The following is a 27,255-nucleotide window of genomic DNA, read 5'->3' as shown; positions in this document are numbered from 1 at the left end:
GAGACAGGAAGTGAAATGGGTTTAGAAAGGAAGATAATTTTGGTTTGAAAAGCCTTGCTCTGAGGGGCCAGTGGTATAAGCTCAGTATCTAGATGTGAATCAGCTGGGCAAGTGCAGATGGAGCTTTAAGACTGAGGTCAGTGCTGGGTTTGGGAGCCAACTATATGTTGGTAGTGAGTGTCATGGAATAAATTCAATCATTTAGGAAAAGACAGAATAACACTGAGCTTTAGGGGTAGGGGGGCTTCCCTGGTGGCTCAGATGATAAAGAATCTGCCTGCAATGTGGGAGACCTGAATTCAATCCCTGGCTCAGGAAGATCTCCTGGAGAAGGGAATGGCTACCCACGCCACTGTTCTAGCCTAGAGAATTCCATGGACAGAGGAGTCTGGCGGGTACAGTCCATGGGGTTGCAAAGAGTTGGACATGGCTTAGGGGTTAGGGGGAGTGAAGGAAACAAAGCCAAAGGAGACAGAAAGGAACAATCAAGCTATTTGAATTTCAGCAAGGGTCAAAGTTAAGTCAAAGGAGTGACTCTCTAAGAGTGGAATATGATACCGGGAAAGGTGGGATGGGAGGGACTAGGCCACCTCAGTTAGCAAGTAAACATTAACCACTGAGGAATGCTGTTAATTGTCTCCAGTATCCATTTTTAAATTAAGTTTTAGTAATACAGGACCTTTGCCCTGAGATCCCCCTCCGATGCCCCATGACAATTTATTTCAAAACACTTTAAACCTAAAACAAAAAGAATTTTACAATGAACAGACATAGACCCAGATTCTACGACTAACATTTTACTCTTCTTGTTTTATCACCAATCTATCCATGCTATCTCTCTCTCTCCACCCATCCATTTGTCTATTTTAGTTTTTGACTGTTTCAAAGAAAATTGCAGACATCCCCTTCAACATACCTATTATCAACCAGAATTCAGTATTTATTTTTTCTTTTGATGTGAAATTTGAATACAATAAAATGCACCAGTCTTAAGAGTATATTCACTGAGTTTGCCCCAAACATTTATTATAGAGGTTTTCCAAATACACAGCAAAGTTGAAAGACTTTTATAATGATCCCTTACTCATCAACTAGATTTTACCACTAATATTAATATATACTTGCTTTATCATACTCTGTCCATTCATCTGTTTCTCTAAATCCATTAATCTACCTCATTAAAAATTTTTGTTTGACAGTCTACAGTTCTTATTTCATTCTGGTCCCACAGAAGACTGTGTTTCCTAGCCCCCACATTTTTAGAAACGACATATGGTTTCTTCTGATAAGCAGTATCACTATGATAAAAAAAGGAAAACAGAATGTGTAAGATCCCTATATCCTGTTTTTAATTAGAGGATTGCTTTACCATGTTGCATTAGTTTCTGCCATGTAACAACGTGAATCAGTCATAATATGTATGTCTCCTCCCTCTTGAGCCTCCCTCCCACCCCTCTAGGGCATCACAGAGTGTCAGGCTGGGCTCTCTGTGTTACATGGTAACTTCTCACCGGCTATGCATTTTACACGTGATTGTGTATATACATCGATGCTACTTTCTCCATTCGTCCCATCCTCTCCCTCCCCCGCTGTGTCCATAAGTCTGTTCTCTACATCTGCGTCTCCATTCCTTCCCTGCAAATAGGTTCATCAATACCGTTTTTCTCGAGTCCGTATAAATGCCTTCATATACGATATTTGTTTTCCTCTTTCTGACTGACTTCACTCTGTGTAACAGGCTCTAGGTTCATTCACCTCACTAGAACTGATTCAAATTTGTTCTTTTTTATGAGTAAGGATTATTCCATTATATATGTGTGTGTGTGTGTGTGTGTGTGTGTGTGAAAGTGAAAGTGAAGTCGCTCAATGTGTTCGACTCTTTGCGACCCTGTGGACTGTAGCCCACCAGGCTCCTCCATCCTTGGGATTCTCCGGGCAAGAATACTGGAGTAGGTTGCCATTGCCTTCTCCAGGGTATCTTCCTGACCCAGGGATCAAACCCAGGCATTGCAGGCAGACACTTTAACCTCTGAGCCACCACGGAAGATGTGTGTGTGTGTGTGTGTGTGTGTGTGTGTGTGTGTGTGTGTGTATACATATACACATCATTTTTAACCAGTCATCTGTTAATGGACATCTAGGTTGCCTCCATGTCCTGGCTATTGTAAATAGTGCTGCAGTGAACATCAGGGTATGTGTGTCTTTTAGAATTGCAGCTTTCTCAGAGTATATGCCCAGTGGTGGGATGGCTGGGTCATATGGTAGGTTTATTCCTTGTTTTTTAAGGGCTTTCCGTACTGTTCTCCATAATGTCTGTATCAGTTTACATTCACATCAATAGTGTAGGAGGGTTCCCTTTTCTCCATACCCTCTCCAACATTTATTGCTTGTGGATTTTTTGATGATGGCCATTCTGACTGATGTGAGGTGATACCTCATTGTGGTTCTGATTTGCATTTCTCTAGTAATTAGTGATGTTGAGCATCTTTTTGTGTGTTTTTTGGCCATCTGTGTGTCTTTGGAGAAACGTCTGTTTAGGTCTTCTGACTATTTTTTTTGATTGGGCTGTTTGTTTTTCTGATCTTGCACTGTATGAGCTGCTTATATATTTTGGAGGTTAATCCTTTGTCAGTTTTTTTTAGTTTGCGATTATTTTCTCCCATTCTGAGGGTTGTCTTTTCCTCTTGTTTTAAGGTATGCAAAAGTCCCTCTTTCAGGGAAGACTAGGAGATGGAAATTTCTGTCTCTTCCCTTTGCACTGAGCCCTATGGTGATAGCTGTTAAGAACTGTTTCTTGTTTACTACCATCCTGTTGAACCCATGAACAGACACCCTGCTGGCCACCAGAGCCAGCGTGGGATGTGTCCTCTGGGCAGCTGCCATGAAAACCAGGATGCCAGGTGTGTGTACAACCTCCTTTTTATGGAGACACTGGCAGCCTGGGGCAAGGCAGAGGAGGAGCATGGAATGGTTCCCACTGGTCTCTGGAGACGATTGTGGTAGGCCCCCACATATGTTGAATTAGAAGCCTGACCCTCAAGCTACAGCTTTTAAGATCTGCAAATAGGCCTCTTCCATAGAAAGATGGGCCTTTTCTGTCTGCTGTCTCTGTGCTGTGTCCTGGGTCAGGTAGCTAGTGAGTCTGTACAAGTGCTTTAAACACTCTTCTTCCTTCACTATAGCCTTATAAATCTTAGGGACAGGAAGCCCTGTTGGCTTTCAGAGGTAGGTGCTTTGAGGGGCCATTTCTTAAGTGAAAGTCTTAAAAGTTGGGGCACAAGGTGTGTAATACATACCCTTTACTCTTCATGGAGAAGCTAGGAGTTAGGAGTCCCCCACCCCCAGTTCAGAGAAGACAATGGCACCCCACTCCAGTACTCTTGCCTGGCAAATCCCATGGATGGAGGAGCCTGGTAGGCTGCAGTCCATGGGGTCGCTAAGAGTCGGGCATGACTGAGCGACTTCACTCTCACTTTTCACTTTCATGCACTGGAGAAGGAAATGGCAACCCACTCCAGTGTTCTTGGCTGGAGAATCCCAGGGATGGGGGAGCCTGGTGGGCTGCCGTCTGTGGGGTCGCACAGAGTCGGACACGACTGAAGCGACTTAGCAGCAGCAGTACCCCCAGGTGTTGTCAACTACACCCAGGGTGGAGTTTGGCGAGATGGTGTTTCAACCTCTCCAGCCTGTTTCAATGTGTGTGTGTATAAGAGTCGCTCGGCCAGTTTGGGAATTGTTCTATGCATAGCTGTAGATTCAGAGGGAGGAGGTAAATTAGGGAGACTCCTATGTTGCTGTTTTGAACTGGACTCTATTTTTTTTTAATCTATTTGCTATAGCAGCTTGAGCTACACCCTAGCCATAATAAAAAATAATCCCTGGGAGTTTCTATCATTATGATCTCCAATAATTGTATGAAGGATAAAAACCAGTTACCTGTTCTGTTGTCATTCGCTGTCATGTCAGACTCTTTGTGACCCCATGGACTGATGATAGCCTGCCAGGCTCCTCTGTCCAAGGGATTTCCCAGGCAAGAATACTGGAGTGGGTTGCCATTTCCTCCTCCAGGGGATCTTCCCGGACCGGGGATCGAACCCACATCTGCTGCATTGGCAGGAGAATTCTTTACCACTGAGCCACGAAGGAAGTGCAGTTACCTATTTAATTAGTGTCAAATAACAAATCTGCCATAGTTTCTCACTTTTCCTCATCACTGTTTTTTAAACTGAGGTATAATTAACAATCAGTATTATGCATAGATCTTTAATGTTTAGTTGGAAGAATTTTGACAATTCCGTATACCTATATAACCACAACTCAAAGCAGTATACAGAATATATCTGTCATCTTGAAGGTCCTCTTTTGTTCAGCTTGATTACATCAACTTCTCTTCATCCCCAGGCAATCGTTTTATCATTTCTACCATTACAGATAAGTTGTGCCCATTCTTGGTAGTTTTGCCTGAATTTGATATGAATGGAATCATACAGTATATACTTTGTGTGTAATTTCTTTTGCTTCACATAATGTTTTCATCCACATGGTTACGTGTATCAATATTCTTTTTTTTTTTAAGAAATGGATTGGTAATATTCTATCATATTAATATACTGCAGTTTGGTCATCTGCACCTGTTGATGGAGGTTTGAATTGTTTTCAGTTTTTTGATATTTATTGTGATTCAAGCTGCTACAAACATCTTTTTTGTGGAGATATACTTTAATTTCTCTAGAGTAACTACCTAAAAGTAGAACTGCTAGATCATGGGGTAAATGCATATATATATATATATATATATTTTTTTTTTTTATAAAGAACTACCGAACAGTTCTCTAAAGTAGGAAAAGAGGGTGTAAGAACTCCATTTGCCCCACACGCTAACCTGATCCTAGTCATTTTAGTGAGTGGACAATGACATCTCATTGTGTTTTAAATGTCTGTTTCTCTGAGAATTTGTAGATGTCCATCGCCTTTCTGTGTGCTTATTGGTCATTCATATATCTTCTTTTGTGAAATGTCTCATTACTTCTTTTGCCAAGCTTTTTTTTTGAGGTTTATTTTATGTGGTCACTTCTGCTGTTCTGGATCTTCACTGCTGCGCGCAGGCTTTCTCTAGCTGCAGTGAGTGGGCTGCTCACTGAGGTGGCCTCTCTCACTGTAGAGCACAGGCTCTGGGGCAAGTGCTCCGGCTTCAGCAGCTGCGGCTCCTGGGCTCTCTAGAGTGCTGGCTCAACAGCCGTGCACGGGCTTCACTGTTCCGTGGCATACAGGATACTCCTGCACCAGGGCTCTGATCCGTGTCTCCTGCACAAGCAGGCGGATTCTTGACCACCGAGCCACCAGGGAAACATTGCCAAACTTTTGATTTTATATTGGGGTATAGCCGATTAACAAGGTTGTGATAGTTTCAGGTAGACAGCAAAGGGACTCAGCCGTATGTATACATGTATCCATTCTCCCCCAAACTCCCTTTTGCTAAGCTCTTTAAACTGGGGCATCTTTTTATTGCTGATTTGTATTCATGTGTTAAGCATATTTGTATTTGTACGTGATGGACAGAAGTCCTTTTGTTAGCTACCTCCCAGTGATTTTTAAAAAAAATATGTATTGATTTGGTAATGCCAAGTCTTAGTTGTGGGGGATCTTGGATCTTCACTGCAGCATGCAGGATCTTTAGTTGCGGCGTGTGGGATCTAGTTTCCTGACCAGGGATCGAACCTGGGCCCCCTGCACTGGGAGCAGGGAGTCTTAGCCACTGGGCCACCAGGGAAGTTCCCCTCCCACTGATTTCTGATCAATTCGATCTGAAGAGCTGTGGTTCTGCCTTTGTTAGCAGGTACATTATCTACCTTTTCAGCCATGTCAAAGCACGTATCCAGAATAATGGCACACATACACACTTCCTGCTGTACTTCTCAAAGATGCTTTTCTCTTAGCTACGTGTGGAGGCACATTATTTAACCACATCTTGAAATTATTTCCTTAGTTATTTATTCCTAAGCACATTATTCTTTAGTTAGCTTTTAACTGACATTTGCAAGAAGGCCTTACAATTTGTTGTTCAACCCTGTTAATATATCATCTTCAAGTTTTACTGTTCAAAAACCAAGAAGTCTTTGGTAAGATTTGTAGAAAAGGTCAGGAAAAAAATGGAAGATGTAAAGGATCTGCATCCTTATGGTAAAGAATACTTTTCTATTCAGGGTTTCAAACATGGAGTAAAGTCATTATTCCTTAATTTGAGGAAAGTTTCCTCATCGTATTAAACAATAATATCAAAACATGTCTAGTGATGTAGTATTATTATGTTGGTGTAAATGTAATTTACATTAATGTAAATTAATTACATGTAAATTAATTTAATTACATTAAATTAATGTAAATGTAAATTACATTAATTCGGTTTCAGACCGAATTTTAAATCATGATAATTGGGCTCAAACACATCTTTATTAAGCAAAATAGGAACCATTACAATCAACACATTTTTTGCCAATGAGAACTAAGTTGGTTTATTCTTGTAGCATAAAAATCTGTGCTTCAGGATTTGATGAACTCGTGGACAGCATTTTCTGCTTTCTGCTGGTTGTGGAAGTGTTCTCCCTGCAAAAAGTTGTCAAGATGCTTGAAGAAGTGATGGTTGGTTGGCAGGAGGTCAGGTGAATATGGCTGATGAGGCAAAACTTCATAGCCCAATTTGTTCAACTTTTGAAGCGTTGGTTGTGTGATGTGCGGTCAGGCGTTGTCATAGAGGATAATCAGACCCTTTCTATTGACCGATGCTGGCTGCAGATGTAATTTTTGGTGCATCTCATCAATTTGCTGAGCATACTTCTCAGATGTAATGGTTTCACTGGGATTCAGAAAGCTGTAGTGGGTCAGACCAGCAGCAGACCACCAAACAGTGACGATGACCTTTTTTTGGTGCAAGTTTGGCTTTGGGATGGGCTTTAGAGCTTCTTCTCAGTGCAATCACTGAGCTGGTCATCACCGGCTGTGGTGTAAAATCCACTTGTTGTTACACGTCACAATCTGATTGAGAAATGGTTCCTTGTTGTTGCATAGAATAAGAGAAGATGACACTTAAAAATAATGATTTTTTTGATTTGCAGTCAGCTCATGAGGCACCCACTTATCAAGCTTTTTTACCTTTCCCGTTTGCTTCAAATGCCGAACAACCATAGAATGGTTGACATTGAGTTCTTGGGCAACTTTTCTTAATAACTGTAAGAGGATCAGCTTTGATGATGGCTCTCAGTTAATCACTGTCAACTTCAGATGGCCAGCCACTGTGCTCCTCATTTTCAAGGCTCTCGTCTCCTCTGCAAAACTTCTTACTGCACTGTACGTTTGTTAGCAGTTCCTGGGCCAAATGCTTTGGTGGTGTTGCAAGTGGTTTCCACTGCTTTTAAGACCCATTTTGAACTCGAATAAGAAAATGGCTTGAATTTGCTTTTTGTCTAACATTTCCATCATTGTTGTTCAGTCACTCAGTTGTGTCCGATTCTTTATGACCCCATGTACTGCCGCACGCCAGGCTTCCCTGTCCTTCACCATCTCCTGGAGCTTGCTCAAACTCACGTCCATTGAGTTGGTGATGCTATCCAACCATCTCATCCTCTGTCACTTACTTCTCCTGCCCTCAATCTTTCCCAACATCGAGGTCTTTTCCAGTGACTCGGCTCTTTGCATCAGGTGGCCAGAGTAATGGAGCTTCAGCATCAGTGCTTCCAATGATTATTCAAAGTTTTTCCTTTAGGATTGACTGATTTGATCTCCTTGTAGTCCGAGGGTGTCTCAAGAGTCTTCTCCAACACCACAGTTCGAAAGCATCAGTTCTTCAGATCTCACCCTTCTTTATGGTCCAGCTCTCACATCTGTACATGAGTACTCTCACATCTGTACATTTCCATAGTCTAAAATATATATAAAATGAACAGCAAAGAGTAAGTCATTAATTAAAAAATGTAGAGTGATAAATGTACATTAAAATGATGTATAACATAATCATACTTATTTAAGAATGTATTCCAATATCAAATGGCAAATTTCAACAATCCAAAACCACAGTTACTTTTGCACCAACCTAATAAACTGAGTTGATTATTGAAGTCATCATTAAGCTTTTTGAGTAAATTTGGGGAATGTCTATTTACATCCTAAGCTGAAATTTACTTTCTGCCCACCTACCTGCACAGAATCCTAACCATGGAAGGGATTTCAGACCATCTTCTTGCTTTTTAATAAACCTGCTTCTAAATAATACCATACCAGGTAGGCCTATATTTTATTTTTTTAATTGTCAGGGAAGAAGATTAATGTTCTTAAGTTCTCAGCTCAGTGCCTATGAGTCCTCTTTGTTGGGCTGTTCCTTCCTATCCCCTCAGTGCCTGAAAAATAAAGCAAATTCCTATATTCTGTTCTCATTAGAGAAGGGAAAGAGCTCTCACTCACTCTTATACATATTACAGATTTGGAAAGTCATCCTGTACCTGTCTTTCTCTTTTTGTATGCAATTGAATGCGGTGAAAATTTTTTCCTAAACTGGAAAAAAAGAAACTCATCCTTAACTTTACACTCAGGTCATGTTCCCTTCTAGCTCTTCACTCATTCACACTATCCTGAGTTACCCACTGCCCCTCCCCCACAAAAAAAGAAAATTGGAATCATTTGGGAAATGAAAGAGCAGAGAGATGACACCTGTAGAGTGAGGTAGACAAATACACACAGAGAAAGAAAGGTATCCATGCGGAGACACATCCGGTGATGGAGAGACTCACAGAAGCGTGCAGAGACAGACAGGTACGGAACTTCCTGGCATGCATGTTCAGTCGTGTCTGACTCTTTACGACCCCAGGGACTGTAGCCCACCAGGCTCCTCCGTCCTTGGGATTCTCCAGCCAAGAATACTGGAGGGGGTTGCCATTTCCTCCTCCAGGGGATCTTCTGACCCCGGGACCGAACCCACGTCTCGTGTCTTCTGCATTGGTAGGTGGGTTCTTTACCAGCTGAGCCCCTGGGGAGGTGCCCAAAACATAAACTAGTTCTCCAGTAAACAATACATGCACAGCGCAGTCTCCGTGCAATGTGAGGATTTTAGAGACCTTCTAAACTTGATCCACAGTGCGTTCTTCATGACAGAACTTCCACGTGCTCTTAAACAGGCCTCATTCTAACACTTTAGGTGTTTTGAGGAATATGAATGTGTGTCACACATTTAAAGTAAATGAGAAACTGCTTTCCTTTTGATACCTTCTTCAAAAGATAGGGATTGTCCATTGATGTGTTTTTATCATCAGAAGAATAGTTCTTACAGAAACAACTACAAAATTCTATATGATACCAGAAGATAATGTTAGGGCAATAATCTAGAAGAATAAATCTGTACCAGTTACCAGTTATCAGTTTATTGCCTCTTAGCTTCACAGTCACCCTTTGCTCTGCGTCAGTGGGCGGTCACTTTAATCATCTTCACAGTGAGTGTGACGCTGGGCTTTCTCAGTAGAGGGCGCTAGAGGGCAGGAGAAGACTACCCTGCTGTCTGGGCTGCTGCCTGGGGCAGGCGTGGCGAGGGTGTGAGGATATTTGATGGAGTTCTGCTCCATCCATGGGTCGCCTCAGTCTCAGCTCTGTGGACTAGAAACTACACACCCTTAAGGATTTCTGCTTGCATCCATGTCCCAGAGGCATTCTGCCAGCACCCACCCCCAGACCCTGTGCAGATAACCTGACTCACAGGCCACTGGGTGGCCACCCCGCCTCTGTAGACCCCCCTACTCCCTGTGCATAGCTATGCTGTGGATTGCCTCCTGCCTGCCTAGGGACTGCAGACCAGCCTCTGTTCTGGGAAAACCAGCAAACTTCTCTGCTATCAGTGGACTGAGTTCTCCAAGGAGCTCTGAATCCCAGCCTTTGTGAGGGAGGTGGCGGGGCTTTCCAAGTTTATCTTTCCTTGGTTACTCCTCCTTAGCTCAAGGATTTTACAGAATTCTGTTATATTCAATAGACACTTGTTTATCAGAATTCAACAGTTTCTTAAACTTCCACGGGTAAAGCAATAGCAATACTGAGGTTTTAGCAAGAAATGCAGCTACTTTTCGACGCACAGATTTGAGAATAATTTTTAGAATGACACAGGGATAAGGGAACTGGTTTCTTCATTCACAACTTTTTCTTACCTACTTTCGATTTTAGGCTTTTGAAATCGGGTGATGACATCTTTTACTTCTCATAGGAAATGAACATAGTTTTGTTTCATCAGCTTGACTGTCAGATTCAAGTCAAGGAGAAATTCTGACTCATAGATAGCATGAAACTAGTGGTAAAGTGGTCTCCAGTGAAATGGCAGTCATAATTTCAGGTTAGTATAGGTATCATGTATGTGCTTGGGACAACGGCTCAGATGGTAGAATTTGCCTGCAATGCAGGAGGCCTGGGTTCAATCCTTGGGTCAGGATGATCCCCTGGAGGAGGGCATGGCAACCCATTCTAGTATCCTTGCCTGGAAAATCCCATATGCAGAGGAGCCTGGCAAGCTATGGTCCATTGCTGCAGAGAGACATGACTGAAGTGACTAAGCATGCACGCACAGGTATGACAGCTCTTCAGATTAGTGACATTGTGTGATAAGCTGACTCCTTCAGGGGAGAAATGAGTGCACTTCAACCTGAATAAGAACTTGCATGTGTGTGTGCCTAGTCGTGTCCGACTCTTTGTGACCCCATGGACTGTAGCCCACCAGGCTCCTCTGTGCATGGGATTTCCCTGGCAAGAATACTGGAGTGGGTTGCCATTTCCGACTCCAGGGGTCCTTCCTGACCCTGGGATCAAACCAGCATCTCCTGCATTGGCAGGCGGATTCTTAACCACTGAGCTAGTTGGGAGTTCTTGACTGTTTAGAACAAATCAAGGGCACAGTGGGGGGGGGGGGGGCGAAAACTCTATATCACAATTCTGGGGATGATATAATCACAGGGACAATGTTAACTCCTAATAATGTAATTCATGAGAGTAAATGTGGCGGGGCTTTGACCTTCTGAGATTTTTATGACATGCATTTATGCTAGTCTAATTGTGACCCTAAACGACAGGTGTAAGAGGCTCTTGGATGTTAGAATACCTTAGAATAAACTGGGGAACTTTTCCAGGTGCCGGTTACCAGCTACTTGGTTGTGTCCCAGTAACTGGCCTTTGTATCAAGTACCCCTTATTCTGATGAAGATGCTGACTGTACTTTGAGAAACCATGACTGAGTTAGTGCCTGCATGAGCTCCCTTAAGAAAAGTGGAGTTTAATTTAGAAATAAGAATAAATCGAAACACTGTTCATGTGTCCCTGATACTAAAATGGCCTTTATCATTTTACTCTAAGCTTCGTCCCAGAGCTCAGGCAGTAATGAATACCCTGTCCCCAATAACCTGTTTCTGTGTAGAAAGGCCCCTTCATGTTTTATTCGCCTGGCTATGTCTTGCTGGAGATGGAAAAGTTATTTATGGCTGAAGTTCTTCCTTTTTCCTCCCAGCAGTAAGGTGAATAAAACTCATTTTGTTCCAAGAAAGGAAAATAATTCCAATCCAACAGAATAAAGCCAATAATATCATGGAAAATTAAAAGGGAAAAGTTTGGAATCATGTTAAGAATAAAAAGCTTCCCTGGTGGCTCAGATGGTAAAGAATCTGCCTGTAACTCAGGTGACCCAGGTTTGATCCCTGGGTCAGGAAGATCACCTGGAGAAGGACATGGCAACCCACTCCAGTATTCTTGCCTGGAGAATTCCATGGATAGAGGAGCCTGGCAGGCTATAGTCCATGGGGTCACAAAGAGTTGGACATGACTGAGTGTGGTGTTGAAGACTCTTGGGAGTCCCTTGGACTGCAAGGAGATCCAACCAGTCCATCCTAAAAGAGATCAGTCCTGGGTGTTCATTGGAAGGACTGATGTTGAAGCTGAAACTCCAATACTTTGACTACCTGATGCGAAGAGTCTGACTCATTTGAAAAGACCCTGATGCTGGGAAAGATTGAGGGTGGGAGAAGGGGACAATGGAGGATGAGATGGTTGGATGGCATCACCGACTCAATGGACATGAGTTTGGGTAAACTCCGGGAGTTGGTGATGGGCTGGGAGGCCTGGTGTGCTGCGGTTCATGGGGTCGCAAAGAGTTGGACACAACTGAGCAACTGAACTGAACTGAGTGACTAACACTTGAGTGAAGAATAAAAAGCCAGCATGTTTCAAGGTCTCCAGAATAAAAAGCCCAATATCTTAATAAAACATGCCTGAATAAGCTGTATGTGTGCTAAGTCGTTTCAGTCATGTCTGACTCTTTGAGACCTCATAGACTGTAGCCTGCCAGGTTCCTCTGTCCATGGGATTCTCCAGGCAAGAATACTCGAATGGGTTGTCATGCCCTCCTCCAGGGAATCTTTCCGACCCAAGGATCGAACCCGCATATCCTGCAGCTCCTGCATTGCAGGCAGATTCCTCACCATTGAGCCACCAGGGAAGATCCCAAATAAAGTAGAACTCATATGAGGAATGACTGTGATCTACCTTTTAAACTCAGAAATGACTTTGGATCAGATAGTTATAATAGAGTAATAGGAAAACTGGCATGTCCCAGGCTGGTTTCTGCTTTATATGCCGCAAAGAACTTCAGTTAAGCCCTCATTCCTCACCTGAAGACTCTTGGGAGCCAACCCAAACTGGCTAATGTTCAAGTCTGAAAACCAGTTGCGCAAAACAAAACCTAAAATGATCCCCTGGAGCAAAGGGAAAAAAAAAATATTTGGTTTCGCCAGTGCCTCTGGGAGGAACTCCAGACACTTTCACTACAGACCCTCCCTGCATTCTTTGGGGTTAAGCAGCCACCACAAGAAGCAAAACAGCATGAGAAAAGGCTGAGTCAGATGACATGTAGCAACGAGCCCAGGCACTTCTCCAAGGGCCCAGGAAGTCAGAGGCCTCCCAGTGTTGTCCTTTCGTGGAACTTTGAAGGCTTCTTGAGTTACTAGCAGCAAGGCCATCCTTGCTCATTCTTGATTCTCATGAGATTTACTCTGTCTGAAAGGATCGCATCCACAGGGACAATTACTGACTGAACGAACATTCCTGATGATGTCATTAGTGTCCCGAGATCTTGACCAACTTGCTCATGGTTGCTGTGCTCATGATTTTGGCTGAGGATACTCTTTGGAGGGAAAAGGTGGCTTCTACTGTAGATGATTATATTTTAGTAGTGGGGAAAGAATGTGAAATAGGAAAGGGATAAAGAATAGGCTTATTTTCTAGTGAAAGTTAATAATGAAACCTATGTTAGAGATTCCTTCTCATCAGAGCACAGAGGTCAAGTCCTGTTATAAATAGCACAACCACTTGCAAATTTATTTCATAGTCACACTTGGTTCCTCACTCCTCTCACATCACAGAACATTTCAGTGGAGCAAAAGAAGGGATACCATCCTCAGAATGTCATCACTTTCGGGTGTTTGGGGTGCCTTGAAGCATCACCTGCTGCTCTTCTCTGGGGGTTACTTACTTTGACATGTTATCAGTTAGAGAAGTGATGAAAAAGACTGAATGTGTACAATGTTCCCAAAGGCTTAAGGAGAATTTAGAAGAGTGCAGGGGACTTCCCTGGTGGCTCAATGATAGGGAATCCACCTGCCAGTGGGGGAGACGCAGGTTTGACCATTGGTCCAGGAGGATCTCGCACGCCGCAGTGCAGCCGGGCCTGTGCACCTCAACTAAGCCTGTGCTCTAGAGTCCTAGAGCTACAACTGCAGAAGCCCTCATGCCCTAGAACCCGTGCTCCACAACAAGAGAAGGCCTCTCACCGCTGTGACGACCTGCATGCTGCAGCTGGGGAATGGCCCCGGATTGCTGCAACTAGAGAAAAGCCTGTGCCAGCAGTGAAGACCTAGCACAACCAAAAATAATTTAAAAGTGATGGGAACTGGGACCACACCTCCCCCTCCACCCCCAGCATCCCCTGGGGAATTTCACTCTAGCTGCTGGAGACACTTGGTGGTTACCTTTAACCTGCTTTGACCTCAAGACATCACTAAGTGTCAGTGAGGCACACTGATTGGTTAACTACCAGCTGGAGTTGCTCTCAGGCTGCTGTGTTGGCCTAAGTCTGATGAAAGGTCAGTAAGAGGCACTGTTTTTTACTTCAAAATGACCACACAGTGTGGCTGTTGCATGCTGTCCCGGGTTCTACTAATTTTCTGGGAATCTGGAGCCTCGAGATGCAAGAGAAGCTTTTGAAAACATTCCTGGGAAACCAAGGTACAGTCTTATAATGCAGTCTGACAGTGTAAAACCCCCAAAGAATGTAGCAGTGGTTTTGTGATGGTTCACAAGAAATCTGTGGGTGGCTATTGATTCTAAGTTCATCAAAATACATCTGTGTCAGGAACCAAAACTACATTTTTGAAGTGCTTAACCAGAAATTTTTCATTAATTAAACTGTAACAAGATATTCCATGAATTTTACTCTCCCAGTTCTCGAGGACTTGCTATTGTACTTGTAGCCCAGATCAGCACAGGTGGCCCCCAGCTGAAGATTCAACATGAAAGCACAGCTGGGGGCGTACCACCTGCTCCGTGCATCAGGCTGTTGCCATCTCCAGCAGCTGAAGACATAACCGGGTCACTGGCCCATCACCCCTGTCCATCATCCAGTCTATCTTAACAGACTTACAGCTTGGGCTTGCGAGTGTCCTCTCAGATGTTGCTATTGAAGCAGAATAGTGCAAAATCAGTCTCCAGAGTTTAAGGAGGGGACTTTTTCATAAGTGTGGTTGATGAGTTTGACATTTCAGGAGAAGAAACTTTTGTGAAAAGCATGATTAAGACAGCCTGCTACTGTATCTCACTAAATAAGCTGGATTTAGCTCAAAAATCATAGCAGGACAGCATGAACTCAGTTTGGAATTGACTTGGGTTCCAGTCTCCTTGTCAACAGGTTGGAGAATTGTCCTCATCAGTGGACTTTAGCTTTCTTTCTGCCCCAGTGCATAAAGCATTCCTGGGAAGGAGTGTGATGCTTTGCTTGTTGCAGGGGTAAGTGGTGAGCTGCCAGCAGTGGCGCCTGGGACTTCCGCATACTCAATTTAAAGCAAGCGCTGAAGCTCAACTCACATGTCAGGAGTTTAAGAAAAAAAAGTCTCCACGCTCAAGGTGACTGTCTTTGGAATTCTTCGTTTCATTAAGGTTCTCACAAAATACAAAGCTTAAACATAACTGTCTACATCCACCACAGAACAGAATCAAGTAAGTGGTTAGCACACAATGATCTTTTTCATTTTAAAAAATATAAATAACAGTGTTCAAGGTTGGACAATTTTCTCCCATGTGTTTCTCTATAAGGCATTATGTTGCAGGCCCTTCACTGATAAGTACGAGTACTTGTCGTCAGGAAGCACTGCCCACAGGCAGGGAAGGCCACTGTCGATGAGGTCCTGGGGGTGATACCCACGGATCCGTGTTGCCTCGGCCTGTGAAAAACTAAACGATCAATCAGACACCCTCCGATCAGTTCTCACAGTTTCATTAATTTTCTTTCTACTACGAAATAACAATAGAAAGGGGGTCACCTCCCAGTGGCAAGCTCTCGGGAGATCAATCACGAAGGGCAAGAAGGAGAAGGACAGGCTTTTTCCTGGATGGAATTTTTTCCTTTTATCCAGGAAAAAACCCCCAATAACCCACAGAGCTTAATGGGTGGCTTGTACTGAAACATTTTTCAGATTAAATAGCGTTGAGAGAAGGGGTAGTCTTTTGGGTGGGTACTGGAGAAGAGGTTAAAGTGGGGAGGTCACCGCTGGGGAAACACCACTGCCAGTCCAGCCCCCCACGGGAGTCACATCGCCGGCGAGGCCTGGGGGCAGAGCCAGGGCCCCCGCCTTGGGCACGAAGTCCGAGGGAAGGCTCTCCAGCAAGCACTTGACCTGTTCCTGGCCCAGCTTGATCTTGTCGTCCAGCTCTCGCTGCTCGATGAGGAGCGTTGACTTCATTTTCACGAAATGCCGGTAATCCTGGAGCTGCTCTTCGGAGAGGTAATTGGCCAGGATGTCCAGCACCACGCGCTCCCTCCGATCCACGTTCTCCTTGAGCTCCCGGGCGTCCTCGTGCTGAGCAGACAGGACCTTCCTCTTCTCGTTGAGTGAGCTCTGCCAGGGCGAGAAGAGTGGGTCAGCAGAGGGCCAGTGTGGGGTGTTGGGGGGGCGGGGGGAAGAGCACCACACTGCCTGCAGAGATTCTTTTATAGGACGGGACAATATCTAAGATGCTATTTCAACTGTCACTCTAAAGTAGGGAGGCACAAGTGTTTTGAAAATCAGCTTATTACCCTTATGGTGCTTATGTATGGTCAAGCTTTAATTAGAGAGGCATTACATTCAACTGGTGGGGGTAATGGCTTTACTTTAGGCTTCTAGTGTTAAAAAGACAATCTCCACTTGTAGGGGGTCCTTAAGTAGGACGGTGATTGCCAGGGCCTGGGGGGAGGGGAGAGTGGAGGACTTGTTTCATTGGGTACAGAGTTTTGCGAGATGAAAAAAGTTCTGGAGATCTGTTGCACAGCAATGTAAATATACTTAATACTATTGAACTGTACAGCTAAAAATGGTTAAGACAGCAAATTTTATATGTGGTGGTGATGGTTTAGTTGCCAAGTCGTGTCCGACTCTCGCGAGCCCACGGGGAGGTAGGAACCCAGGCTCCTCGGTCTATGGATTCTCCAGGCAGGAATACTGGAGTGGGTTGCCATTTCCTCCTCCAGGGGATCTTCCCGACCCAGGGGTTGAACCCTCACCCCTGCACTGGCAGGCGGATTCACCACTGAGCCACCAGGGAAGCCTAGGCACTGTGTGCTCAGTTGTCCCGACTCCCTGCGACCCCACGGACTGAAGCCCATTAGGGTCCCCTGTCCATGGAATCTTCCAGGCAAGAATACTGGAGTGGATTCCCACTTCCTTCTCCAGGAATCCAGGTTGGGATCAGGGATCGAACTTGTGTCTCTTGTGTCTCTTGCACTGGCAGGGGGATTTTTTTTTTTAGCACTGAGTCACCTGGGAAGTCCTTTATGTAGTTTACTATAATTAAATAATTGAAGGGAAAAAAAATCCAATTATCAAGGAAGTCAAAGTTACAGTTTTTCTAGTAGTCATGTACGGATATGAGCGCTGGACCATAAAAAAGGTTGAGTGCTGAAGAGTTGATGCTTTTGAACTGTGATGTTGGAGAAGACTCTTGAGAGTCCCTTGGACTGCAAGGAGATCAAACCAGTCAATCCTAAAAGAAATCAGTCCTGAATATTCACTGGAAGGACTGATGCTGAAGCTGAAGCTCTAATACTTTGGCCACCTGATTCAAAGAGCTGACTCACTGGAAAAGACCCTGATGCTGGGAAGGATTGAAGGCAAAAGGAGAAGGAGGCAACAGAGGATGAGATGGTTAGATAGCATCAGCAACTCAACAGACATGAATTTGAGCAAACTCTGGGAGACAGTGGACAGAGGAGCCTAGCATGCTGCAGTCCGTGGGGTTGCATAAAGTCAGACCTGACTTAGCGACTGAACAACAATAAAAACTAATCCTGATCTCTTCTGCAGGTGAGCAAGCACTTACGTGTACTTAAGAGTATAGACGGCATTTAAGTGTTAAGTTGAGCTCAATTCTGGAACAGCTCATCTTCCTCTAAGTACTGCTCCAGTGTTCCCTATCTCTCAGACCTGCGGCATCCATCCAGGTGACCAAACAGGAGACTTGGATTTACCGTCTGTTCTGTCCTTCCCCTCATCTAACATGCCCTGCTGATTCAAACTCATGCTCTAACTCACTCCCTGTTCTTTATCCCCAAGACAATGTTCTAAATTAACAGCCTAAACCCATCTTTCTAGAAGTCTCCCCATGGTAACACCCTTCTCCCACCTCCCTAGGCCGATCATGTAACGAAATGAGTTCAAGGCTCTCCAGGCTAAGGTACTGACCCACAGGTCTTGGTGACAATTTTCTGCACTGGATTCTACTATCCCTCCAGAACCACTCTCCTCAGCCTGTCTCAATGTCTGGTGAAGCTGAACCCTGCTGGGTGCTAGGTTTGGCCAGTAGCAGCCATGGCAGGGCGACTGGGAGGTGGGAGAAAGAAGACACTGAGGCCTGTATTCCTGGCTCCCTCCTTGCCAGGTGGCAGTGGCTGAAACCTTTCCTCCAGAAAGGTTTGGCTACAGTTCTGATAAGGGCCCGTTCCTTCTGCTTCTCCGGGTCCAGAGGTGATAATGGCTTCCCCACTGATGCTAGCCCCATGGGGACAAAGCAGCTTCATTATCCCTTCTTGCCTGTGTGCTAAGTTGTGTCCAACTCTTGCGACCCTCTGGACTATGAGCCCACCAGGCTCCTCTGTCCGTGGAATTCCCCAGGCAAGAATACTGGAGTGGGTTGCTGCCCTCCTCCAGGGGATCTTCCTGACCCAGGGATTGAACCCATGTATCTTATGTCTCCCGAGTGGGCAGGCAGATTCTTTACCACTAGCGCCACCTGGGAAGCCCTTCCTGGTCTCCCTTAAAAACAAGTAAGTCAAATGTCACTCTATGTTCTAGACATACCAACCGCATGTAACTCAGTTCCTCAACACGCCACGGTCTGCCTGGGCTTTGTCCATAACATTCCTTCTAAATGGTGAAGCTTTTCCCATCAGTCCGCCTGGCATTCAGAAAGCCCTCTAGACGCCACTTGAGCGGCACTCGTGTGGAGTCCCTCCTGACCCCAGCACCACACGAAGAGTGCTCCCGAGGCCGTGAGTTTATCACTGCACAGCAGCACACTAGACACACTCGCTGCTTCCACACTGGTCCTCCTCACTGTCTGGTGTTGCCTTCAGGGTGGGTGGGGGGCTGCTTTTAGCCAGTGTCAGCCCTAGCACACAGAGCAGCTGGAATTTGGCAGGTTCTCGTTCACTGCTCGCTGGATGGAAGGCTGGCAGGAGGGACAACACTTAGGAGGCAAGGACAGTTAGTTTCTAGGGAAACTGTCTGAAGGGAACAAAGGCCTGGCACATATACACCGCAGGGCACTAGTCCAGGGTGGGGGTTTGGTGTCCTGGGTGCTCAGAGTCCCGTTCCTAAATGCTTACCATCTAGATCTCTTCTAATCTTTCAAAAATCTGTTTGCCAAGACATACCTTTCCTTTTAAGGCAGTGCATTTGGAGAAATGATTGGGAAATCCCTAATTTCCAGGAGTCAGGAAGCAAGAGAGCTGCCTCTTACTGGCTGGAGTGCTGGTCAGTTGGCGTGTACGTGAAGTTACAGCTCTGTTTATTGTCTGACCTCCTTGGTAAGTCGGTCCCGTGTGGGCGGGGATCTGACTGCTTTATTCAAAGTATCCCAAGTGCCTATACCAGAAGGTGGCCCATACAAGACACACAGGAAATACCTGCCGCACAGATGAGCAAGTGAAGAATGCTCTGTAGCTCCGCAATGAAGTTCAAGGAGGTGATAACACCTGGGACCACAGCAGGGCTCCGGTCCTGGCTGCGACACTTACTTGCCTCTAGTGGGAACTCTTTGAGGCTGTGTCTACAGCATCTAAGCCCACAGTGCCCGACCCGCAGGGCTCCCTAGATTCTGTGTTGTGTCACCACCGCTCTCATTCCATTCTTCCAGTGACGGGTGCGGTGACGACAGTGGGTACATCCTCCCTTGCTGTCCCTGGCCCCTCACCTGCAGCTTCCCTGGAGCCTGAGCTCATGTTCCTGGGCCCTCTCCTCGTCCCCAATAGCTTCATCATGACTCTCTGTTTTTAACGTCCATCTTCATTATGCCTTTTGCCTTTTTCTGGGACAGGAAGGAAGGAAAGGAACTCTGGTGCCCACGTTTTTACTTTCCTGTAAGTATCCCTGAGGCCGAGGTGTTGTGACATGACATCCTGGCGTGGGAGCTGCCTTCCCCTCTCTGCCCTGCACACCTGTATGCCGGACCCCCCCTCCCTGCCCCAGGGAGATGGTGGTCTTCTCTAGGACTCCTGTCTCACCATACTTCTGTGTACATGGGACTCGAGGGAGGCAGGGAGGAGACTTGAAGGGAGCTGCTAAGCCGCCTACCCTTTCCTCGTTACTGGCATCTTCACCAAGGCCGCTGAGCACGTTCTCCACGCGGGCCAGGCGCCCCGAGAGGGACAGGAGCAGGTTCACCACCTTGTCCAAGTCCCCGATGAACATCTTGTACTTGTCGATCTCGTTGGGCTTGCAGAGCTCACTGATCCAGGCCTCCACCTCCTCCCCCAGGGCGTTATTGAGCTTGATGTCCATCAGCAGGCTCCCCTTGGCTTCCTGGAGGGTCTCGAGCTTGTGGGTGAGGCTTCCAATCAGCTCCGCCTGTCGTGAGAGAGGAGACACACAGCAAAAGTTAGCCAGCCGAGTGGTCAGAGGTGACAAGCGCCACTTCTACCGGCATCCTCCCTGTCCTTTTTCGATGCTCAGCTGAAGGCCCTCCTCTGCTCTGTATGGACCACCCCCAACCTTAGACCACAGTCTCCTCTCCTTTCTCAGAACCTATTCAGTCCTCACAGGCTACGCATGATCACACGTCGCCTTGGAATGTTGTCCAGTCACGTCGTGCTGTGCTCAACGCTGCCTTCCCAGCTGGTTTGTTCACTGCTCACTTTTAAAAGTCTTTTCAAGACATGGTCTCATCATTTGATCCTCACAACAATACCACAGGCAGGCAGGGTATATATTCTTGTTTAACAAATAGAGCAGCTTAGTCAAAGGAACTAGGGATTTGCCTGCGATTACAGCACTGAGTATTAATCACAGATACCATTTGTGGAGCAATTACTATGAGCCAGACATGGTGAGGAAGTCTACAGATGATCTCCGTGAGCCTTCCCAGTGGTCTTGTAGGAGATACTCCCTCATCTATGCAGCGCACTAGGTGAGGAAATTGGGGTGTGCTGAGTTTTAATCGGCAAATGAGCATTAACCAGTAGGCCTGTCCTCAGATGTGGGGGTGAGTGGTGAAGAGAAGGGAGCACTCTTCTTCTGAGCTTCTACTGAACTTGGCTGCCTAATTTTCTCAGGCTCCTTCAGTTTAAGTAGGGTTCACAAATGTCCTTGAAGTGTCCAAGTTCTGGCTTGAATTAAAGGTGACAGGTCAGCGGTACTAGAAGGGCAGCCACCAAGTGAGCAGGGTTCAGTGGGTAAGGGTGGGTCAAAGAAGGCTGAACAGCCACCAGGGTCAGCATCCAGCCCACTCAGTCTTCCCTCTGCTACCCTGCCTTGTGTTTTTTCTTTCTTAGCTTTAATTTTATTGGAGTCTAGTTGATTTACAATGTTATGTTTCAGGTGTATGGCAAAGTGTTTCAGTTACACATAAACATATTCATTTTTTAGATTCTTTTCTCATATAGGTTTTCACAGAACACTCAGCAGTGTTCCCCAGGCTCTACAGCAAATCCTTGTTAGTTACCTACTTTATAGTAGTGTGTATATGTTAATCCCAAGTTCCTAATTTATCCTTTCCCCCCATGTTTCCCCTTTGGTAACCATTAGTTTGTTTTCAATATCTGTCAGTTTCTGTCCTCATTTCTGTTTATCCTGTTTCATGGCGGCAATTTCTACGACTCTGTCTTCCAGCTCACTTATCCGTTCTTTTGCTTTAACAACAGAATAATTGACTCCTTCAAGCATATTTTTCATTCCAGTTGCTGTATTGTTCATCTCTGTTTATTTGTTCTTTAAATCGTCTACTCTTTGTTAAACACCTCTGGTATCCTCTTGATTTGCACCTCCATTCTTTCTCCGGAGATCTTGGATTATCTTTGGTATCAGTACTCTAAATCTGTTTCCAGACAGGTTGCCTCTCTCTGCTTCACTTAGTTGTGGGTTTTTATCTTGCTCCTTCATCTGGAACATATTTCTCTATCGTCTCGTTTTGTCTTTCGGTGTTTGTGGTCTCCACTTCTCAGGCTGCAGGATCATAACTGCTCTTGCTGTTAGTGTCTGCTCCCTGGGGGGTGAGGCTGGTCTTGGGGCCTGTGCAGGCTTCTTGGTGGGAGGGACTGGTGTCTGCCAGCTGGTAGATGGAGATGGGTCCTGTCCCTCTGGTGGGCAGGGCTATATCAAGGGGTGTGTTCAGAAGTGGCTGTGAGCTCAGCTTGTCTGCTGATGGGTGGGGCAGTGTTCCTGCAGGTTGTCTGGCCTGAGTGTTCCAGCACTGGTCTGTAGGCTGTTGGGTGGGACCAGGTCGTAATACCATAATGGCAGACCTCCAGGAGAGCTCACACTGAGCAATAGTCTCTGGGGCTTCTGCCACCAGTATCCTTGCTCCCCAGTGAACCCCAGCTGACCCCTGCTTCTCCAGGACACCTTCCAGGACTCATAGGTAGGTCCAGTTCAGGCTACTGTGGCGTTACTGTCCCAGTGTGTGTGAAACCTTGTGTGTGCCCTCCAAGAGTGGAGTCTGTTTCCTCTAGGCCTGTGGAACTCCTGAACTCAAGCCCCACTGGGGGTTCCTCCTCCCGATACCAGACCCTCAGGCTGGAGAGCCTGATGGAGGGCTCAGGACTCTCGCTCTTGCAGGAGAATGTCTGTGACATAATTATTTTCCGGTTTGTGGGTCATCCACCTGGCAGGTATGGGGTTTGATGATGTCGTAAAAGTGCCCTCTCCTTCTGTCTTACTGAGGCTTCTTCTTTGTCTTTGAATGTAAACTATCTTTTCTGGTAGATTCCAGTCTTCTTGGTCATTGGTTGCTCAGCAGTTAGTTGTGATTTTGTGAGAGGAGGCAAGCTCAGGTCCTTCTACTCTGCCATCTTGTCCAGAACCAAGGGGCTGCTTTTAGTTTGGGTGCTGGCTGTCTCCTTCCGCAGCATGTGCTGGCCGCTGTCCCCTTGATACGTGCTGTGCAGATGCAGAGGCCCGTGCACACTCCTGGGGTGATGGGGGCAGTGCTTGGGGCCTGCTTGCAGGTCTCAGGCAGGCAGCTGCTGTCTGCACACTCTTGGGACAGCAGAGGCAATGCTTGGCGCCTGCTCTGTTTTTCAAAGACATCAACGTTAGCAGAAGAATCATAGGTCTGCCTGTACAGGAGCTGACATGAACTCTGGGCTTCATGAGACAAGGATGGACAGAATGAGAAGAAAATGCCTAGAAGTGATGCAGGGAGGCTTCTGCAGGAAGAACCATCTACATTTTGCATTTTGATTTCTGAAAGCTATTGGCAGGACTGTAGTGTGATCCGTCAGAGCCCAGCCAGATCGGCTAATACCAGCATCACTGAGCAGTCACACCATCACTCCTGACCCAAAGGTTGCACATTTGGATGGTATTTGAATTTTTCATTTTACCAAGCCCTTGGAGATTTGGATTTTAAAATGTAGTTAAAGAGGGATTTGAATAACTGAAGGTAGCAAGGGAAAGTTGGCTGTATTCAATAGCCATTTCTCTGCCAGGCAGATCTTTTTGGAAAAAAAAAAAAAAAACCCACCAACTTATACCCATGGAATTCAATGGAGAGAGAGGGGAGAGGTGTTTTGATTTTTTAAAAATAACTTACTAGTCTCTCAGGAGCTAATTAATTTGCAAAATCATCGACATTTAACCACTTCTCATCTGGCATAAACTGTTAACTTGCCCGCCTGAGCTGCTATTTATAAGGCTTCTCACTGGTAACATAGTTTAACAGTCCCTCCCTCCCACCTTGCCATCTGTAGGCTGAAATCCTGCTGGGCCCTGTCCACCTCCTCATGGTTCCAGCGCCAATGCAGACACCGGGCCAGGAGTCATCAGGAGATCTGGCTATGATAGAAATTCATTCTCAGGCCAGTCACTCGACTTTTTGTATCTGTTTTTCTCATCCACAGCACAGGCATCCCAATGTCTGCCTGCAAATAATCATTCTGTTTAGTTACAGAGCTCTTTCTCTATGCCAGGCACCATTTAGGCATTTTCCTATTTTTAATTTTTACTCACAACAACCCAGTGAGATGGGTACTGTTATCCCCCTTTTACTGATGAGGAAAGTGAGGCGGATAGCAGTTATGTCACTTGCCCAAGCTCAGGCAGACAGAAAGGGGCAGCACTGGGCTTAGGCCCAGGTTACCCAGCTGCAGGATTCAGGCTTTTTGTTGTTATGTTAAGACAGCTCAGAGGAATGTTGTGAAGCTCAGGTAAGATGAAGCAAGCACTTTGGAAAATATAAAAAGTGTTACACATTCAAGCTGTTCCTCTTTTGTGCTACGGGTAAGATTACACAGCCCCTTGAAGAACATGTACCAGTCGGTCACTTGCGTAGATGAGCCTAGGGGAAGACAGCCAACCACTCCCCACCCCCAACACTGTGTTGCCTTCTGCACAGGGGACTTGTGCTGACAGGGTTGCCAATAATATCACTACACACACAGTCGGCCTCGACCAATGGCCTGTCTTCATCTAAACAGAGTAATTCGGGACCCTTAGGGCTTCCCAGGTGGTTCAGTGGTAAAGAATCCATCTGCCCATGTGGGAGACCTGAGTTCGATCCCTCAGTTGAGAAGATCCCCTGGAGGAGGGCATGGCTACCTACTCCAGTATTCCTGCCTGAAGAATTCCAGGGAAAGAGGAGGCTGCCGCGCTATAGTTTGTGGGATGGCAAAGAGTTGGACATGACTGAGCAACTAACACGGCTGCATGGCTAGGGTTTGAGGACAGAGGGAAATTTAGGCTCCTGCTGGTAAAAACTGGGACTAGTTAAAGACATTTAACTCGAGGATCCAAGCAGCAGCATGGGCTGTTCTCTTTAGCTGCGTTTCACTCAAGAGAGAAGTCGGGGGCGGTTTCTGTCCCGAGCAAGTCTCCATCCCATGTTGTGTGGCTGACGAAGCGGAAAGGCCGGGGGGGACCCACTGCCGAGGCAGATACTCTCTAGCACGCTCTCTGTCAACAGTGGTTCTCGTTTTCTCTCAGGAAGGCTTGTGACTAGAACGCTGTCACATTTACCTAGTTTGATCTCTTGGTTCTGAGATCTCTTGGTTCCTGGTAACAGGAATCTCTGACATACAAGAAGAAACATGATTACATTCCTCAAAATTCAATGCAGCTCATCTTCCTCCCTCCCTCTGCTTTCCTATTTCTGTTACAACAGTCCTCTCAGCCAGGAACTCCGGAGTCAGCCCTCTTTCCTCTCCTCCGTGCTCCATGTGGAATCTGCTACCAGGCTGTCCATTTTTACTTCCTCTTTTGAAAACTAAAATCCATCGGCTTCTCACTGCTCCTCCTGCACCTCCCTCTCTGACCCATATCATCACGTTCCTGGGCAGCTGTAACCCTTCCAACTACCCTCTCTTCCTACTGTCTGAGTCTGCACGTAGCTACTAGAGACTTTCCTGGATGTAAATCCGCCACATCTCTCTCCCTGATGATAAACCCCGGAGGCGGCTGATTGTTAACTGCAAGGTTAACTGGCAGCTCGCTGGGGAGGGAGCAAGCCTGAAGGATGACCCAGACGGGGGCGAGTTTCCTGTTTCTCCCCCTTTTTATGTTCTAGCTCTGCTCTGGGAATAGCCTCAACACTGAACTGCAGAGATGGTATGGCATGGCAGCAAAAATGCTGAAAGAAGCCCCGCCTTCTGTGGGATAAAGCCTGCGGCGGAAATCCTGTTCTTCCCCTTCCTTCTCATTTTTTCCTCCCTTCCCCAGCCCTGTTCCCTGAGGTGACTCTCCTTGCACAGCCGCAGGGCATGCACACTTAAAACTCCAAGAGGAAACCCTTCTTTCTGTCTAGAGGAACTGGGAAAATGACCCCATGGACTGAAACTCTAAGGGGGTCTCCCCACTCTTTCTTTCTCTTATTGAGGGGAGTCCCATGTAGACAGTACGGCCACGCAGGCTGCTGTGACATTGTGAGAACTTGTCTGTTTCCAGCCAGAGGTGCAGGAAAAGGGGCCTCTGGGAGCCAGAGGCTGGAGGGGGATGGGAGGAGGCATGGGAATACTGGTCAGGAGAGAGCAGGAAAGGGAGACCCCCTAACTCTGGGTTGGAACTGCCTAGGTCCTGGCTCACCCAGAGGCTGTACGTGTGGGACAGACCCAAAGCAGCACAGCTGAGGCTTTCAGGACTGAACTGAAAGCCACCGAGCCCCCAGCTCAGCCCTGAAAGGTGCCCGTTGGGGACAGACACACAGGAGACAGCAGAGGTTCTGAAAACCGAACCGAACCGGGACCAACACCCAGGGGTGGGATAGAACTTGCAGTCTGAACCTCACTAGGCTGACTGCTTGCTAAAACAAAACACCGAATCCACATTCTCCGGAGGATTGTCACAGAACCCAGAGTCTCACAACATAATACTCAAAATGTTCAAATACCATATTGCCCCATATGAAAAGAACCAGTAAAATGTGAGCAGCTCACAGGGGAAGACCACCGACAGGTGCTGAGATAAACAAACACTGGGACTATTGAAGCCTTTAAAAAACTTTTGTAACTATGCTTCATGGTAGAAGTAAACACTCCTGAAATGAACAGCCAGACACTACAAAACCGTAACTGAATGGAAATTTTACAACTGAAAACTGGAATATTTGAAATTTAAAAAAAAAAAAAATCACTGGCAGAATGCAGGGAAGTCAGTGAAACTGAAGACAGATCAATAAAAATAATCCAATTTGAATGAACGGACAGAAAACATTAAAAACATTAACAAATAGTTTCAGACTTGCAGGGCCATATCCAAAGGTCTAATATTTGTGTCACTGGAGTCCCAAAAGGAGAAAAGGAAAAGATTACCACGTTAAAAAAAAAAAAAATTGACCTACTGGCTAATAACATCCTGAATTTAGCAACAGACATAAGTATAGAATTAAGAAGCTTAGCAAACCCCAACAGGACAAATGAAAAAAATAAGACCCATACACATCATAACCAAACTGCTGAAAAATCAAAGAAAGAAAAATTTGAAAGCAGTCAGATAAAAACATTCCATACAGAAGGAACAAGTCTTCAACGGCTGTGCATTTCTCATCAGAAACGATGGAAGCAAGAAGAAATGGGACAACATTTTTACAGTGTTGAAAGAAAAGAATAGTCAACCCAGACTTCCATATCCAGTAAAAATTCTTTAGAAATGACAGTAGAATATGGACATTTTTAGATGAAGGAAAACTAAAAGAATTTGTCACCAGCAGAAAAATGCTTAAAAACAGAAACACTAAAGGAAGATGTTCAGGCTGAAAGGAAGACAGACCAGAGGGAAGCTTGGAACTTTAAGAATGAAG

The 27,255-nt window shown here is 45.7% G+C and overlaps 1 protein-coding gene across 8 annotated transcripts in view; it reads right to left on the bottom strand.

Moving 5' to 3' along the window:
* Window positions 1-15,184: 15,184 nt before the first annotated feature.
* The window catches only part of SHROOM3 (shroom family member 3), a 331,320-nt gene continuing 319,249 nt past the window's right edge, over window positions 15,185-27,255 (bottom strand). For all 8 annotated transcript variants that reach the window (XM_042251534.1, XM_060417298.1, XM_060417300.1 and 5 more), the window contains 2 exons: window positions 20,106-20,378; window positions 15,185-16,175 (listed from right to left, as the gene is read on the bottom strand). In XM_042251534.1, coding sequence (XP_042107468.1) covers window positions 15,807-16,175; window positions 20,106-20,378 — 642 coding nt within the window. In that variant the 3' untranslated portion in view covers window positions 15,185-15,806. The remainder of the gene's footprint in view (window positions 16,176-20,105; window positions 20,379-27,255) is intronic.

This window comes from Ovis aries, chromosome 6, assembly GCF_016772045.2.
Source record: "Ovis aries strain OAR_USU_Benz2616 breed Rambouillet chromosome 6, ARS-UI_Ramb_v3.0, whole genome shotgun sequence".
In the NCBI taxonomy this organism is placed as follows: domain Eukaryota; kingdom Metazoa; phylum Chordata; class Mammalia; order Artiodactyla; family Bovidae; genus Ovis; species Ovis aries.
Note: the sequence above shows the minus strand (reverse complement) of the source record. Positions and strands in the feature narration are given on the sequence as shown.